An 18,679-nucleotide genomic window follows, 5' to 3' on the forward strand; every position below is an offset into this window, starting at 1 on the left:
TATGGCAGCAGAGACTACAGTGACAGGTCACATTACATCCACAGTAAGACAGGAGAGGCTTCCTGGGAGCATCTTCCATTTATGCTAGTGTCTACACCCAGGTCACCACTGATAAGATTGTTGGACGTAGGACACTGGGGCAATGATGAACTGACCTTCAAACCTTTGCTATTTAATCAAACAGGAAATCTGCATTGGATATTTTGGTTGAAACAGAAGAAAGGACCAACATTGCTAGCCAGATGCCCACCTTATGATGGAAGACACTGAGCTAAATAAATCCACAGGAAGCAGGAACAAGCAGCTTAAGTCTGAGAGGTTAAAGACATGGCTTTGAGGGATTATTTGACATGAAACAATAGAGATAATGTCAAGTTCTGTTTCTTTGAATAAATTCACACATCGATGAAACTCTAGTAAATGGCAAAGAAATAAAACAGGCCATATTGACACAGATTATTTAGAAGCAGACTGGCTGAAAGCATAATGACTCTTCCCTTAGCTTCACGGGGACCCAAAGGCAGGAGGAAGACCTGGCACCTCTGGTTTCACTGTGTGTCTGTCCCCTCTACTTTGGGTCCCTTCCATTCTTCTGAATGTAGGCATGTTAAACACCCACAGGGTGTCTGTGTAACCTAGCTCATCCACCTTCAATGCCAAGTGCACATAGATAGCTCATTCCCTAGCCATGTCATCATTTTGGATTCTAGGAAAAACCAAACCTCCCTGGGCAGAACAGACCCATCCCAGATGACAGCAACCGCATAACAGGTTGAAGCTACATTGAGGAACCGGAGTAATGGTCACTAGAGAACCAGCTTGTCCCTTGACCACTGTACAGGACTGGAGTTAAGACAGTGACCAACTGTACCTTGCCTTGACCAGGATAGCTTCACTCTGCTTTTGCATCATGCATTTGCACAGTTCATCTTCTGTTTTAAACTAAGCTTCATATCAGTAACCAGAAAAGGAACTCCAGGTTACTAGGTCACTTCAATTTGATCCTCTTTCCATTGTGGCCACCTGGAATGAATGTCTTCCATGTGTTGGGATGCTGGGCAATCCAGCTTGTTGGGGATTCTTCCCTAAAAGGCCCAATTCCTTACACCAGGCACAAAATACAGAGTATCACTACACACCCTACAGACAGGAAGAGAGTGCCAAGGGAAGATGCTGGGTAACAAATATTCATGACAACATGGATGAGATACCAGTTCCTCAGAAATCACAAACCCAGGTATGGTGGCTAATATCTGCAATTCTGGCATTGGGAGGATAGGCATGAGCAGGAGTAGTTGGCCAACATGAATCAGACCCCCGTGTGTGTGTGTGTGTGTGTGTGTGTGTGTGTGTGTGTGTGTGTGTGTGTGAGAGAGAGAGAGAGAGAGAGAGAGAGAGAGAGAGAGAGAGAGAGAGAGAGAGAGAGAGAGTTTATTCTAAGATGGAGAGAATATGAAGTTTGGTAGGTAGGGAGGTAGAGGAAGGATCTGGGAGAAATTGGAGGAGGAAAAAGGAATGTGATCAAAATATAAAAATGTATGAAATTTCCAAAAGGTAAGTAGAAACGCACGTGCGCGCGCGCGCGCGCGCGCGCGCACACACACACACACACACACACACACACACACACACACACACACACACACACAATCCCCACAGACTTGCCTACAGGCAATCTGATGGAGGCAGTTTCTCAGCTGAAGTTGAAAAACAAAACCTTTTTTCAGTTTTTTATTTTTTGTTAACTCGACAAAACCCAGATAGTACCAAAACTACAAACTACCAAAATAACCATGATGAAACAGCTTGAAATATGAGAATAAACTGAATCCAAACTGAATGATTTCCAGATAAATCTGCAGGCCTGAACAACTTCAGTAGCAAATTCTCCCAAACATTTAGGAAGAATAGGCAGACAGTGTTTTTTGCAACAGTGAATATAGGTAGGACACAGTGTTGCAGGAAGTGTTTGTCAAAGAAATAGCTAATGTAAACAGAACATCAGAAAATCCACAGATCTTTTACCAGTTAATGAGCCCAACACAATATTAGGCAAGATGTTGGAAAAAAACTTCAGCAAAGATACATGGACGGTGATTAAGCCCATGACAAATGAGACATGGTCTTAGAGATGAGGGAAATACCAAGTAAGTCACAAGATAGTAGTGTGTCCCCTAGAATATCAAGATGAAGACAAGCTCATCTTTGGGGCTGTGAGGAGCTGTCCATATAGTTGGAAGAGCAAAGTTCTTTATGTCTTTTGTCTTCTAGTAAGAATGAGTTGAAATGAGAAAAGACTCTCACCATCGTTTTCCTAAGGTAACAATCTAATGTGAGCTGTGCATGTTAACCACTCCCAGCAAGCAGGCACCAAATACTTGGAGAACATCAAGACTGTGCTATGAAGTCAATGAGACCACAAAACAAGATGTAGGATACAGAAGCTATGGCCAGAGACCATAGGCAGTGTCATTGGTCAATTTGATGTCAATCTGACTGGATTTTAATACTCATGCAGACAACGCCTGTTGGGCATTCCCAGAGGTGCTTAACTAAGATGAGGAGATCAATCTCAGTATGGCAATGCCATCCTAAGGGCCGAGTGAAAACAGCTGAGCCCTAGCATTCGCCTCTCTGCCTCCTGACTCCAGTCACAATGTGACCACCTGTTCACTTGCCCACCTTCACACTTTTCCAACCACTATGGACTACAGTCCCAGGACAGCCAAATAAATCCTGTCTCCTTAAAGTTGTCTTTGTTGGGCATTTTGTCATAGCAATGAGAAAGACAATTAATGAATTTGGGATGTTATCAGAGTGTGTTCTTTGCATTGGGAATCATAACCAAAGTGCAATCAAGAATTAGAAGCCAACATGCAAATGTGTGTTTATTATGTTCTGAGATGTTTAATTCAAGTGTGGGAACATACTGCAAGGATGTTGGTCTTGACAGTGGGGTATGCTGGGTTTAGAAAAGGATCATTTTAGATGTGTACCTGCTCCTGCTCCAAATGCAAGCTCAACCGACATTATATATATATACATATATATATGTATATATATATACATATATATATACATATATATATATTTAATATAATGGCTAAATTTTAAAAGATTCTTCTTAGTAATAAAGGTCAGACTTGAAATGAAACACAGGCCAGCATTAATGAAAACAACTCAGCAAGGTTGTAATTTTTCTTATATTGTTAGATCATTATTTTACTTCTAATGGCAGATTCTACTTCCTAGTCTTGGGATGGCCTCAGAGAAGCACCTTCAAAAGGAAGCAGATGGCTTTCATCCACGTTTCCTTTGATTGACGATGCTTGTGAATGGAACTTAAACATTTAGTGTCATGACCATCACAAATGGAAGAGGTCACTCTGGTCTTCTGTCTATCCTCTCACCAATTGTTGACACTATATCACCTCCTACTGCTTCCTGCACCCACTATACATATTCTTCATTTCTAGGTCTCCCTTTAAAAAGTGCTCGTCTTTTTTTTTTTTTGAGTGCATTAAAGTTTCCTTTATAGCTTAAGTTTTTCAATGTTTGATTGCTGTGGATTCAAGTCCTACATAGATCTTAATAATTTAGTCATAAATGAGAGATCTTGGGAAAAAAAGGCAGGAGTTTACAAATACAAAAATATGTTTTCTTGACAAGAACACAAATTGCTCCTATTCTAAAATTAAATACTCCTGAAAGTAGATAATACTCATCCCTATAATATAAATATTTACTAGTTGAGCTGTCACAGAATTAGGATTTTAGGCTAGAGAGGCTGGGGCTTTCAGAAGTGCCACAGAGTGTTCTGTGTTTTGTGTATTTTCTGTAAAGTGGGTCAACTTTGCTTCTGATCTTTTCATAACTTAAAATAGCCTTTATATAAATATAAGATCAATACAATTGTCTCTTGTAATGTGATAGTTTTATTGCTAAAAATTTTCTTGCTGCACAATTAATCTCCAATTTCATATTATTCAGAGGATGTATTTAGTTCATTAAGTATGTCAAAACCCTCAGAAAGAAACAGAAAATTCAGCCTCCTTTTCCATATATAATAGAATTATGAGTTCATTCTGTTTAGTTACTATGTGGCCAGAAATCAAACTCAGAGAATGGTTCAAGACATTTGATTGAAAGTGGGAATATTGCTAAATAAACTGCAGACTCAACAGCCAGGACCATTATTAGTGCCTACATCTAATGAGCAATTCTATGAGGAAATAGTTAGGACCAAAGCAAATGTTGTAAGCTGTTCAGGGAATAATAAGCATATCACCATTAGTAAATTCGCTACAGGGTATCAATAAGAATTGTGTTTCAAACACAAGATATGGAGCTCAACAAGGAAACTACACAAAAATTACATCAGTCACTTAAGTGTCATCATGCAAGAGGTATTTGCTGTCAACCTGACAGCCACCTGGTGACTGGCATCAAGTGGTCTTTTCCTAACGGCAAACTGTCTGCTGGGAATGTGAAGAATATAGTTAAGAAATAAGATGAAATCTCAATTCCAACACTTGGCCAAGATGCCTAAAACCACAATTGAGGCAAAGACAAACAGAAAGGGAATTCAGAGGCAAGAACTCAGAACTACATTCAAGTCAGAGGTATATGAAAATCAGACGTGGATTTCAGTTCCGCTGGAGATGGGTATCTCTGCACTTTTAAAAGTATATTAGTCTTTGGATTTTCATTTTTTTTCCACGGGGGCCTTAAAGTAATCAAGTATAGTAAATTTCTGGGAGACTACATTTTCTTGCCAGAATAATTCTTTTTCTCATCTTAGCATTTGTATTTATTTGGGGTGTATGGTCCTTACTGAACTACTTTGGACAACTCTCAACAAGGCTTAGAGGAATGAAATGTGTTTATAGTCTCCATATTGTTCCAGCAATGAATTGGTGACCACTCAAGGACCACCATGCAAAATCTACATTGCTTATCCATGTTCCTAAGTGGTTTCCCAGTGAGGCACTGAATTGCTCATGGTGGATGGTTGAAGGGTCACTCTACAAGACTACTATTATTTAGGATAAAACACATGGCAATTATATTTATTTATTTACGTGTGTGTGTTTGTGTGTGTGTGTGTGTGTGTGTGTGTGTGTGTGTGTGTGCTGTGTGCTGTGTGCTGTGTGCATGCTGTGTGCATGTTGTACACATTTTGTGTGGGTATAATTGACTGTGCATGAAAGTGTGGAGGTCAGAGGTTAATTTCAGGAACTTCACCTTTTATTTTCAGATAGTCTTTTGAAGACACAAAGCTCACAGATTCTTCTAGACTGGCTTGTCAGTGAGTCCGTGGAGTCCTCCCATGTTTTCCCTCTTTCCACAGAGCAGAGGTTATAAGTATGTGTTTCCATAACTAGCTTTGAATATGGATGCTGTAGATCCAAACTCAGTCCTCATGCTTTTAATGAGGGCACTTTACCTGCTGAACTATCTCCACAGCACAGGAAAGTACTGCCAAGGCAACCTCAAGTCAATGGTTTCCTTTGAATATTTTTTTCTGGCAGTACTGGGAACTGAACCTAGGGCCTAGGCTATGCTAGGCAAGTGCTCTGCTACCAAGCTGCAGCTCTGGCCCTTGTGACAATCAGTAATTAAATAATATCATTATCTTCATAATGTCAACAACTACTCCAAAGGGCTCCTCCATAAAACACAGTGACCGTGACCACAAGGCTACAGCTCATGGTGACTCCAAGTCACAATGACTTTCTGACTCAGTAGAAATTGGTACAAGGTAAGAGTGAATGAATAAGTAATGAAGAAATGAATGATGAATGAATGAGTTAGTGCTGTCCCAAGGGGAAAATAAAACTCGAAAGAGTAGAGATTAGGGTCTGGGCCAGATTGTGAGAGTGAGCATTGAAGACACTCCTCCTGGACTCAGCTGCAGCTTGGTGGCAGAGCATCTGCAGAGCACACCGAGGCCTGACCCCAGCCTCTGTATAAATGGATAACAACAATTGCCACCACTCTCTACTCTCTTCATAAAGGATACTTTCCACAATTCTGTTGGAAAGAAACAAATCTATGTTCAGGGTTAGCTGCCTTGGGCCAAGTGCACACATCCTGCTTGTGTCAGCAGGGTACATTCTGCCCTCTCTACTGTTTATTTCCACACTGCCTGTGCCATAGCTGAGCATGCCACACAGCCTCCTAGTCTTCAGTGCCTACTGCTGGGGCCTCTAGAGGAAATCTCTGCAGACTTTTAAAGTAGAGTATAGAGGAGCTACTGACCCTCAATCCACTGAGCTATGAACCAAGTTACAAATAAAGACACACTGGAATAGACTTGAGTTGAAATGACTTTCCAGCTATTACATAAACTTCTCTCTTAGTTTATATTTCACTGAAAATTAAAGGCCTCCCTTATTCCCAATTACACCAGATCTTACATAAGCACAACAGATTTGGCACAACGATTACAGTCAGATTTGGAAAAATTGCCTTGTAAGAAAATGTATCACTGGCCAATCAAAACTTTCAGATGCTTTAATGCCCCCGACCTTATAAATATCATTTCTACTAAAGGTGTGTTGAAAGGGCCTGGCATTTGCAGCCTGCCACAAGGACACTTTGAGATGCTTTCAGGACAAACTGCAACCCAAGTGACTGTCCGCTTCTGGGAGGAGGATCCTTGAGTGTCCAGCACCATCACTGTCAAGTCACAGCATAGTATAAGATGATAGGGATCACAGCATCAGCGGCAGGAAGAGTATTAAAGAAATCACTGAGAAAGATGGCTGGGCTAGACAAGGTAAGTTCTTGAAAGACTTCTCAACACACACACACACACACACACACACACACACAGATTTTTTTGGTGTGTGTGTGTGTGTGTGTGTGTGTGTGTGTGTGTGTGTGTGTGTGTGCCTCCATGTTCTTTTGTGTATACATGAGTTTGTGAGTGTGTAGGCCAGAGGTTATCCTTGGGTGTCATTCCCCAGGAAACATTTGAGACAGCTTCTCACTGCACCCTATGGTCTCTAAGTAGATTAGTCACATTAGCTGTCAAACACCAGGGATCATCCTGTCTTTGACTCCCCAGAGCTGGAATTCTAAGCATGACCTACCTTTCCCAGATCTTTCCCTTGGGTGCTGGGGTTGAACTCATGCTTGCTTGGCTTTTTTAGGGAGGTGACATAGCTTTTGATATTTCCTTCCTTATGTGGTGATAAATTGATCTAATAAAGCCACTGGATATCAGTTGGCAAAGCCAGCCACACTAGTTAGCTATAGAAAATAGGCAGTGGTGGCACACACCTTTAATTCCAGGACTCAGGAGAAAGGCAGACAGATCTCTCTGAGTTCAAGGTCACCTTGACCTCCACAAGAGTGAAGAGTAACAGAGCTCACACCTTTGATCCTCCCACTTGGGATCACACACCTTTAACCCCAGCACTAGAGAGGTGGAAACAGGAGGATATGGCTGGACCGAGAAAGGAATATAAGGATGAGGAGACAGGAATTCAGAGCCTTTGCCTTTGAGGATTCGTGGAGACAATGTTGCCATTTCAGCTGGCTAGAGGCAAGATCTTGGCTGCTTTGCTTCTCTGATCTTCAGCTTGTAGCTTAAACCCCAATATCATTCTCTGGTTTTTAAAAAATTTATTGTGCTACATCCTTGTATTCTACAATTTCATAAATACTTGGGAGTATGATGTTTTCTAACACATGGAGTTAATTGTATAAACTGGAAAGCCATGTAAATCACTTGAGTTCACACCTGAGGTCTGCCTGTGGAGGGTTTTCCTTCACTCCCATATATTAGAATATCACCTTGTCACCCTTAAAGACACAGAAGCTTGTCCCAGTGTGACCGAACCAATTGCTTCTATTCTACCTTAACCATTGTGCCTCACAGAACAGAAGGAGAACTTGTTCCACTTTAACTGCGAAGGATCAAAGCTTCCTTTCTCGTCCCTTGGGAGCTTTTTACCAAGGTAAGAAATATGGGCTGCTCTGCTAGAGAGACTGCCACAGTGGGACAGCAAGGTGTGGAATATTCCTTTACATTGTGTGAATACATGTGGCTGTGATTGGGTTACTAGAGAAGCTCATTGGCCAATAGCTGGACAGGGTAAGGTTAGTCAGGAGAATCAGACTAAGGACACTGGGAAAAAGAAGGGTTGAGCCAGAGGAGTCACCATCAAGACAAGGAGAGGAAACAGGATTTACAAGATGGAAGAGAGGTAACACCACGTGGCAGAACGTAGATTAAGAAATGTGTTAACTTAAGTTGTCAGAGTTAGCTAGTAACAAGCCTGAGATATTGGTCCAGCATTATACATAATGATACATCTCTGAATGGTTATTCGGGAGACACAGAAAAACTCTGCCAACAGCAAGGCACCAGACATGTGGGTGAAGTAATGCTCTTACATCTAGACCAGGCAGGCTTGCTCCAGTACCAGCTCTCCTGCTGTCTGGCTACATCTGTGGGAACAAAGCCATCATCCCAACTAACTGAATAAGGAAGAATAAAATTTTATTTTGTGCCACTAAGTTTGGGATGGACTAACAAGGCAATGATGACCAAGGTAGGATGTGCACACTCTCCTTTGTGTTTTATGTAGCCTTCTTGTAAGGTAGAGTCTTGTCCTAGCTTTTAGATGCTGCTTCAACTGAATTTGAGAGAATAATGGGCCCATCTTTTCCCTCTGGTCCACTAAAGGCATGGTCTGAATCCAAACTAATGCTGAAACCTGGATTCTGCCATGAAGCAAAACCAGCTTCACAGCTGATTTGAGGTGAGCCCCAGTCAAATGTAAGAAAACTTGGCTATAAAGCACACACTTTGCACTGTTGGTGTTTTGTTGGTGGTGATAGTCAACAGAATAGGTTGGCGAGAGGTGACTTTTACAATGCTGTGATGGAAGGTCTCACAAATTAAATAATGAGACAGCAGTGGAGAAAGCTCTTGAAATGGAGATTCAGATTAGTCACTCTTGCTACAGAGAGGCATGGACCCAGGCCCCTGTTAGGGTGCAAAGAAGTGACAGCAAACCTCTCCTCAAAGAGCTGGATAGAGAAGGTAAGCACTTTAGACTAGGTATCAGATGCTATGCTTCCATCAGATTGGCCTGTAAAAAAGTGTGTGGGGGCATTTTCTTAACTAATGATTGATATGGGAAGACCTAGCCCACTCGGGGTGGTACCATCCCTAGGCATGTGTTTCTCCCCATGTTGTATTAAAAAACAAGCTGAGAGAGCCATGGGCAGCAAGCCAGTAGGCAGTGTTGCTTCAAGGCATGTGCTTCAGTTCCTGCTTCCAGGTTCTTGCCTTAAGTTCATGCCCTCATTCCCCTTCATGGTGGACTACAAGCTATAAGATAAAATAACCCTTTCCTCCTCAGGTTGCTTTGGATGATGGAATTTTGTTGCAGCAATAGAAAGCAAACTAAGGCACCATGTCTTCCATCCAGCACACCAAGATGTTCTTGTGGGCATTTGTCAATGTACCATCATGCTGTAACTCCAAAATATCAAATGTTACCTAGAAAAGCCATTGTTTACTTCCAAACTGCAAAACTGGACAACTTTCTCCTTCCTTCCATCTGACAATTTTGGGGTGAATCTTTTGCTTTGAAGGGATTTAGTTTTCTCACAGTTAGGATAAGCTGGTTGTGGTCAAAAGAGAGATATTTTATGCCATATTTAAGTAGAATTCAAAAAGTTCTGTTTTGCATGGGAGTGACATAAACTGCTATCTAGAATTTCCCCAGCAAGTGTTTTCTATTAAACTCTACCTCTAGGCCTTAGTTTTTATAACATTGCTTCCTTGCCTGGGGTCATTCCAGGGTGCAGGTGAGCTTCTGAATATGCAAGGAGTATTACTCAAGTCAGCTCATTGACAGCAGGGTTTTGATTGCATTTTAGTCAAGTTCCACAGAGATTGGTAATTTCTCTGTATATCAGTGTTTTTGTCACATTCAGAGAGACATTTCTGTTGAAGTAAGCTAATAATGCCATTTCTGCTCAGCTATTGAAAACAAAGACTAGAGGAAATCATATCCCTTTCCGATAAGAAAATGCTAAAAGGAATACACAGATTAACTCATAGTGTTTTCCACACCAAAACTCTTTATCTATTATAAATTCAAAAGTATAGTTATTATTTTTATTATCTAAAACTTTTTAATATAAATTGAGCATCAGTTAATTGTCTCTGCCAGGTTTTGTCTGAAGACATTTATTTATTTGTGTGTGTGTGTGTGTGTGTGTGTGTGTGTGTGTGTGTGTGTGTGTGTACCCTTGGAATTGAACCCACAGCCTCACACATGTTAGGCAAACACCATCAAGTTATATGTCTGGATCCTGGAGATATTTATTTGGGGCCTATAAAGCTTGTCAATAAGAGATGGTTCCTGCCTGCCAAAAAGCCATTATCTGCAAAGAAGTATATACTTAAAACCTGTACTTAATTTCAAAAGGTTAATTGCATAGTCTATTTTTGTTAAGGTAGGCTCTGACAGAGAGATGCACAAATACAAAAGGCAAAATAAAATAAATTTCAAATCATCATGATGTATAATATCACATACCACACACAGAGAGTCATGACCACCCACCCACCCTTCCTATTCTGTAAAGACACAGCATTTCAGATGTCTCATTGCTGTGATAAGCATCGGGAAGAAAAATAAAGTTACCTGGAGAATCTCTGAGGGAATCCCTTAATGCAGACTTGATTGATAACTACAATCCTAAGACAGCCTCACTAAACAAACAAGCAAATAGAAGAGAGTGTTGTTTCTTTTGGTGGACGAATCCTGTCTCTTGTGCCACAAAATATCTCAAACTTGGGGGAAGGCTCCCTAAGAAGCTTGGCAAATTGATGTTAGGGTTTGGTGAGGATTTTACTTTTTCTGTATTATTTATTTTTTTAAAAAATGGAATTGCATTTCAAGGAGACATCAAAACACAACAGCAGTTTCCCCAAGAGATTACATCAGGGTTTTCAAGGCGTTATCTGCCCTTCACCAACTTCAACATTTCTGGCCGCCTGTGGGAGATGCTCATTCATAGGATTCCCCTCAAAACACAGACTAAGAAGCTGAAGCTCAGATATGCTACACTAGGAATCCAATTATGCATGCTATGGGAGACTCTTTCAAGCTAGAAATACAGTTAGTTCCACTGAACAAACTCTAATCTGTCTAGGCTCAAGGTCTTGAGACAATGCAGGATGCTGGAAGATGACTTCCCAAAGGACTGCCATTCATCCTTTGCTATTGAATCACAGATATGATCCAAAGCACCCTTGGGTTCCAACCCATGTTGACTCCCACTCTGAAGGCTTAGGATACATTTGGGGATCACTTAGTTGTAAACTTACATGTGGATACTTTGTTTTTCTTCATAGTATAAAGCTTTCACCTTAAACACACACACACACACACACACACACACACACACACACACACACACACACACCACACACACAGACAAACAACACAACTTACTTGTGGGTGAGTTTACAACTCATTCACCCAAAGACCACTTACTTGTGCCTAATGGTACAGGAGGGCTGTCTAACAAGCCAATTATAATGCATGAAAAATAAGTTCTTGCTAGAGCAATAAGAAGACAAAAGGAGATCAAAGGGATACAACTTGGAAAGGAAGAAGTAAAACTTTCACTATTTGCAGATGATATGATAGTTTACATAGGTGAGCCGAAGAATTCTACCAGGGAACTTCTACAGCTGATAAACACCTTCAGAAAAGTGGCAGGATACAAGATTAACTAAAAAAAAAAAATCAGTAACCCTACTATACATAGACAATAAAGGGGCTGAGAAAGAAATCAGAGAAACATCACCCTTTACAGTAGCCACAAACAACATAAAATATTTTGGGGTAACTCTGACCAAATAGGTGAAAACCTGTATGACAAGAACTTTGTGTCATTAAAGAAAGAAATTGAAGAAGATACCAGAAAATGGAAAGATCTCCCATGCTCTTGGATAGGTAGGATCAACATAGTAAAAATGGCAATCTTACCAAAAACAATCTACAGATTCAATGCAATCCCTATCAAAATCCCAGCACAATTCTTCATAGACCTTGAAAGGACAATTCTCAACTTTATATGGAAAAGCAAAAGACCCAGCAGTGCCAAAACAACCCTGTACAATAAAGGATCATCTCAGGGCATCACTATTACTGACTTCAAGCTCTGCTATAGAGCTATAGTAATGAAAACAGCTTGGTATTGGCACAAAAACAGACAGGTAGACCAATGGAATCGAATTGAAGACCCTGATATTAACACACACACATATGAACACCTGATCTTTGACAAAGAAGCTAAAACTATACCATGGGGAAAAAGCTTCTTCAACAAATAGTGCTGGCATAACTGGATGTGGACATGTAGAAGACTGCAGATAGATCCATATCTATTGCCCTGTACAAAACTTAAGTCTAGATGGATCAAATACTTCAACATAAATCCAACCACACTGAACCTCTTAGAAGAGAAAGTGGGAAATACCCTTGAACAAATCAGCACAGAAGACCACTTCCTGAACATAACACCAGTAGCACAGACATTGAGATCGAGAATTAATAAATAGGACCTCCTGAAACTGAGAAGCTTCTGTAAGGCAAAATACACAGTCAACAAGACAAAATGGTAACCCACAGAATGGGAAAAGATCTTCACCAGCCCCACATCTGACAGAGAGCTGATTTCCAAAATATACAAAGAACTCAAGAAGCTAGTCATCAAAACATCAAATAATTCATTTAAAACATGGTGTACAGACCAAAACAGAGAATTGTCAATAGAGGAATCTAAAATGGGTAAATGACACTTAAGAAATTTCTCAACATGCTTAGCCATCAGGGAAATGCAAATCAAAAAAACTCTAAGATATCATCTTATATCTGTCAGAAGGGCTAAAATCAAAAACACCAATGACAGTTTATGTTGGAGAGAATGTGGAGAAAGGGGAATGCCTCTCTATTGCTGGTTGGAGTGCTAACTTGTACAGCCACTTTGGAAATCAGTATGGTGGTTTCTCTGGAAAATGGGAACCAGTCCACCTCAAGATCCAGCAGTTCCACTCTTAGGCATATACTCAAAGGATGCACATTCATACAACAAGGATATCTGTTAAACTATGTTCATAGCAGAATTATTTGTAATAGACAGAACCTGGAAGCAACCTAGATGCCCCTCAACCAATGGATACAGAAAATGTGGTACATTTACACAATGCAAAAAAACAATGAAATCTTGAAATTCGCAGGCAAATTACCTAAGTGAGGTAACTCAGTCACAGAAAGACAAACATGGTATGTACTCACTCATATTAGATATTAGACAAAGAGAAAAGGATTACCAGCCTACAATCCATACCTCCAGAGAAGCTAGGAAACAAGGAGGACCATAAGAGAGACACACACACAGTCTCCCAGTGAAGTAGAAAGGGACAAGAGCCCCTGAACAAATTGGAAGCATTGGAGGGGGGTAGGAGAAAGAGGACGGGAGAAGAGGAGGGGGGAGGAGGACATGAGGGATCAAGAAGATTGAGTGGGGAGAGGAATAGAGGAGAACAAGAAAAGAAACACATCAATAGAGGGAGCTACTATAGGTTTAAAGAGAAATCTGGCACTAGGGAATTGTACAGAGATCCACAAGGATGACCCCAAATAAGAACCTAAGCAATAGTGGAGAGGCTACCTTAAATGCCCTTCTCCTATAATGAGAATGATGACTACCTTAAATATCATCCTAGAGCCTTCATCCAGTAGCTGATGGAAGCAGAAGCAGAGATCCACAGCTAATCACTGAGCCAAACTCCTGGAATCCAGTTTCAGAGAGGGAGGAGTGATCAACAAAGAGGTCAAGCCCACTCTGGGAAACCCACAGAAACAGCTGACCTGAGCAAGTGGGAACTCAGGACCCCAGTCTGACACCTGGGGAACTAACATAGGACCAAACCAGGCCCACTGAACATGGGTGTCAGCTAGGAGCACTGGGCAATCTATGGGGCCTCTGGCAAAGGAACCAGGATGTATCCCTAGTGCACGAATTGACTTTGGGAGCCAATTTCCCATTGAGGGATACTCTCTTAGCCTAGATACACAGGGGAAGGCCTAGGCTCTGCCCCAAATGACTTGACAGATTTTGATGATCCCTCAGGAAAGGCCTCACCCTCCCTGGGGAGTGGATGGGGGATGGGATGGGCAGGTCGATGGGGGGATGGGGGGATGGGAGGGAGAGGAAACTGGGACTGACATGTAAAATAAGATTGTTTCTAACTTAAAATTTATTTTAAAAAAGAAAGAAAAATTATAGACGCATTTTAAAGCAACATATCCCTGATGACTGATTTGATTTCTACTTAGGAAATAGGCAAAGATGGGTAAAGAGAGATTCCAATGAACAATAACCCGTAATATGCCCCACCACTCTCATCCAAGTCTCATAAAGTTCACACCTATTTTCAAGCTTAGTTTACTCCTACCTAATTCCCAACTTTGCAATTATTCCCTATAAATTATAGGACAGTCTATAAAAATAGCTATAAACACTATTATCATCGTTACCAAGATTAATCCTAACTTCACCTGAAAGTCAGCTCTGTGTGGCCTCTCTCCTGTGCTTCTATGACATAAGGAACATACTCCATTGCAAAGCCCTGCCTTCTGCTTAGCTGTGCATGCCTGTATCTGTCCACTAGACTTCGAGCATCTTCAAGCCAAGATAGCACCATAGCAAAGCACTGGACCAAAGCTCCAGACCAAGCAAGTGCCCATTAGCATGTATTTAGTAAGCTAAATTAATATTCACCAACTGCTTTCTTTAAAGTAGATTTATTAAGATTATTGATTTTCTTAAAATCAGACTAAGGTTAATGGTTAGGTAAAAACATTAAGGATAGATGGAGTGGCCTGGGAAGATGGTTGGTTGAGTTAGCCCTTGCCTCTGATATTAGTTGCTCTTCTGTTGCTGTAATAAAACACCATAAAAACAACTTACAGTTTATTGTGGCTTAAGGGTCCAGAGTGTTAGATGTTAACAATGATGGGGAAGCCATTGGGGATTAAAGAGGAAGCTGAGAACACATCTTAACTACACAGAAGGAAGAGAGAGTGAACTTAGAGTGGGGTGAGGTTAAAAACCCTCAAAGCCCACCCTTAGTCATAAACTTCCTCCAGCAAAGCTGCAACTCCTAAAGGTTTTATAATCTCCCTAAACAGTGACAACAACTGGAGACTAACTATTGAAATACATGAGCCTATGTGGGACACTTCTCACTGAAGCACCATCTCCCTCAAGCATGAGGACCTGAGTTTGGGTCACCGGCATCCATGAGAAAAAAAACCAGACAAACCAGGAGGTGCCTACAATCCCACTACTGGGGAAGCAGGAACAGAGGTGCCCGAGGAGTTTGCTGGCCAGCCAATCAGTCTTTCCAAATTGGAAATTTCCAAATTTACATATTCCATATGAATATGCAAATAAACATACGCCTCCCTCAACACACATACACAAGCATCACACAATACTAATGAGCAAATACATAGCCCTAAAGCCTGGTGCAGCTTTGGAGAAGTTGTAAGTACTCATAGCAAACTGCTGTGGTAAAGGCATGTGCAAGTGGGCTCGTCCCTGCAGAGACATCTCCATTTCCCAACATTCCCTCCCCTTCTCAGTGCACTGTTTAGCAACATAGTGCTTTTGAGTTGAAATTATCTTATATTGGGGTCAACAAACTTCTCCATAGGGCCAAATAATAAAAAAAAATACCTTACCTATATCTTACACTGTGTTTACCATCTCTGTGATGGTATAATGAAAAAATGGCCACAAACAACATACAAATAGGTTCTCTGTGACATACCAGTAGACCTCCAGTTACACAAACAAGGAGTCAGTGCTCCACCTGTGTTGTTTGGTAACTTTCATCTGAACTGAATTTTCTTCATATAAGATAAAGGAAAAAATAACCACATTTATAACAACCATAGTAATGAATGATATGCAAATACTGCATGTCATAATTTTATAAAATCTTTATGTCCATGGATAGCCACATATGAAGGGACCAAATGGTTTCCAAAGTCCTGTCCTCAGTATGTTTGGTCACTTTATACATAATCTTCTGTCACTCTTCACTGAATACCAGATTATCTTGTTTTCACAAGACAGTAGAATCCCTGAAAGTTATGCTCCAAAACAATAATAATAACAATCAAGAGAGGGTTTTTCTTGAAACAGTATCAGTGTGGCATCTCCACAGAGGGCAGAACAACAGCTCAAGACTGACCTGGACAGGAAGTCCTCAAAGGAAGGGCGGACTGGGTACCCATAGCGGAACAGTTTCACTAGACCCAGGACACCGAGGTACTGCAGCTGGGCAGACACGTAGAAGTGATCAAACACACCAGGCAGCTGTGAGGTATTGGGCTTGATGCAGTGGATGAAGTGTGGGCTGCCCCTCTGCAGCTTCCCCGTGATGTCTGCCAGAGATTTCTGTTGAAAGAGAAGAACGTAGCTGATTCCCAAGAGAGAGACAGTGGGTGGGAGCACAAAGCAGGCTAAAGAGGGATCTCTGAACTCAATCCGTGACATGTTTGTAAATTGCACATTTTATTGTGCTCGTGTGCAAATGTGCAATATGTGTGTGCCCTTCCTTCTGAAGGTATTCAATGCATTAGAAGTGGAAAACAAACTGTAACATTAACACATTGCACTTGAAACGAACACAGAGATTTTAAATCTGAACATCACTAACCGTGAGTTGTGATGCAGTGGTGACAGGGTCTCCACGCTCCAGCCTTTGTAGGAAAGTTGAAGGTCCCTTCTTTTTTAATAACTGTAGGGGGTGACAATGAGGACAGATTTATCATATTAGCTTCTGGTTTGGAAAGAAAAAAAGAGAAATTAGGATTTATGCTCATGTTAATGCACTTACAGACAGATACATAAACCAGAGGTCATAGAAGTCAGGACCAAAGGACTTTGGTGATGTCACTGTGAGTTTGGGAAATGGACAGCTGTGGGTAAGGTAACAGTCACTGGTGCTAACCTTTCATGCTCAGGGCTCTTACTTAAACTGCCACTGCCTACCACCCATAGCAAAGACAGGTTAGATCAATACAGGAGGTTCCCTACAGTGTCCTGCTATATACTAGCTGTTCATATTAGTTGTGAAATGTAGCTTATCCTGGGGTTAAAAGATGGTATTTTATTATAATTTTGTTCTAATAGTTGTTACTTTGCTCTCTTAACTTTAAGACAATTATCATTACACAGATATGTGGGTTTGATGCATTCTTGGGTTTTTCCCCACATCCTTTATTTTTCTCAACTGTTAAAAGGGGTGGGTTTGTAAGGTGTTTATCCTTGGAAACTGACAGAAAACTGTGTGCTTTGATAAACAATAAAACCAGCTTTTAAAAGAAAAAAAGTCATATATAGCAAAGATTAAGTGATAATGAGAAAATGTAAAAGACAGTGAAAATGGTGCTGTTGAGTGAATAAATAAAGGGCAGGAGGTAATTAATTAAATCCCACAAGGGGTTGAAAGATGCCACATTACATTTCAAAGAACCACAAGGGTGTAGACTAACATATCCACCACTCTAAAATCATTTCTCTTAACACTGTGGAAGAAAAAAAATTCTGATGAAACACAATTATCTGCTTGGGAGTGTGATGAGGGCAGCAGCTAATGAAATACAATCATCTGTTTGGTACCAGGAGGACAGTGGCTCATTTCCTTCCATTAAGATGAGCTATGCAGGGTAGTGATTCATTGCAACTGACAAGGGAATGCAAAATGAAACACTTAGCCAGCATCAACCTGCTTATACAAATTCAATGCCAACGTCATGCCCAGTTAAGGAATGGGCGAAATGGCCATGCTTCTGGCCCACGGGGTAGATGTACAGGCCTAGGATAGGCTGAAAGGCAAAGCAAGGACAATGGGGAGCAAAGAGTTTAAGGAATGTGACAATTATGCCTCCACCCCTGGAGGTGGTGCAAGTTTGCTCTTCATGGACAGCTGACTACTGTGAATTATACCTCTTCTCTAGTCCTTCAGGGAAAGTCAAATGGCACCCAGGTCTCAAGCACTTAATAACTGAGGTTAAAAATTACAGTTTAGATATGTATAGTGATTTCTTACTGTTGATGTGCAGTCTGAATGAAAAGGGAGAGGCCAGAGATGCTGAGACCCTTGGAATCAAGCTCTTCCCACAGGGAACCCTTGTCTTTCTAATGTAGAGATGACTTTCCCTGGGCTGTGAGAGGAGATTCCTTCCAAGTCTAATTCTGCAACTTGCCTAAGGGTCACTGATCCTAGGGCCCGCCAACTAAAGGCACATTCACACACAGGCACACACACACACACACACACACACACACACACACACACACACACACGGGCATGGACACATATATACATATACAAACATACATATACAATCACACATATACATGTACACAAACACACACAAGTATTCACACACATAGGTATGCTGTGCACACACACACACACAGGCACACACATACACACAAGCACTAACACATACACAAATACACATATACATAGACAGGCACACACATGAATATTCATATATGTTCATGCACAAACTCAATGTGCATACATACACACATTTACACAAAAGCATAC

General features: G+C 41.0%; 1 protein-coding gene across 1 annotated transcript in view; it reads right to left on the bottom strand.

Moving 5' to 3' along the window:
• Positions 1-18,679, bottom strand: part of Myo16 (myosin XVI) — a 319,471-nt gene that overhangs the window by 97,724 nt on the left and 203,068 nt on the right. The window contains exons 25-26 of the mRNA XM_027387882.2: positions 16,778-16,858; positions 16,310-16,515 (exon numbers count right to left, since the gene is read on the bottom strand). Of these exons, the coding sequence (XP_027243683.1) occupies positions 16,310-16,515; positions 16,778-16,858 (287 nt within the window). The remainder of the gene's footprint in view (positions 1-16,309; positions 16,516-16,777; positions 16,859-18,679) is intronic.

Source organism: Cricetulus griseus, assembly GCF_003668045.3.
Source record: "Cricetulus griseus strain 17A/GY chromosome 1 unlocalized genomic scaffold, alternate assembly CriGri-PICRH-1.0 chr1_1, whole genome shotgun sequence".
Classification (NCBI taxonomy): Eukaryota; Metazoa; Chordata; class Mammalia; order Rodentia; family Cricetidae; genus Cricetulus; species Cricetulus griseus.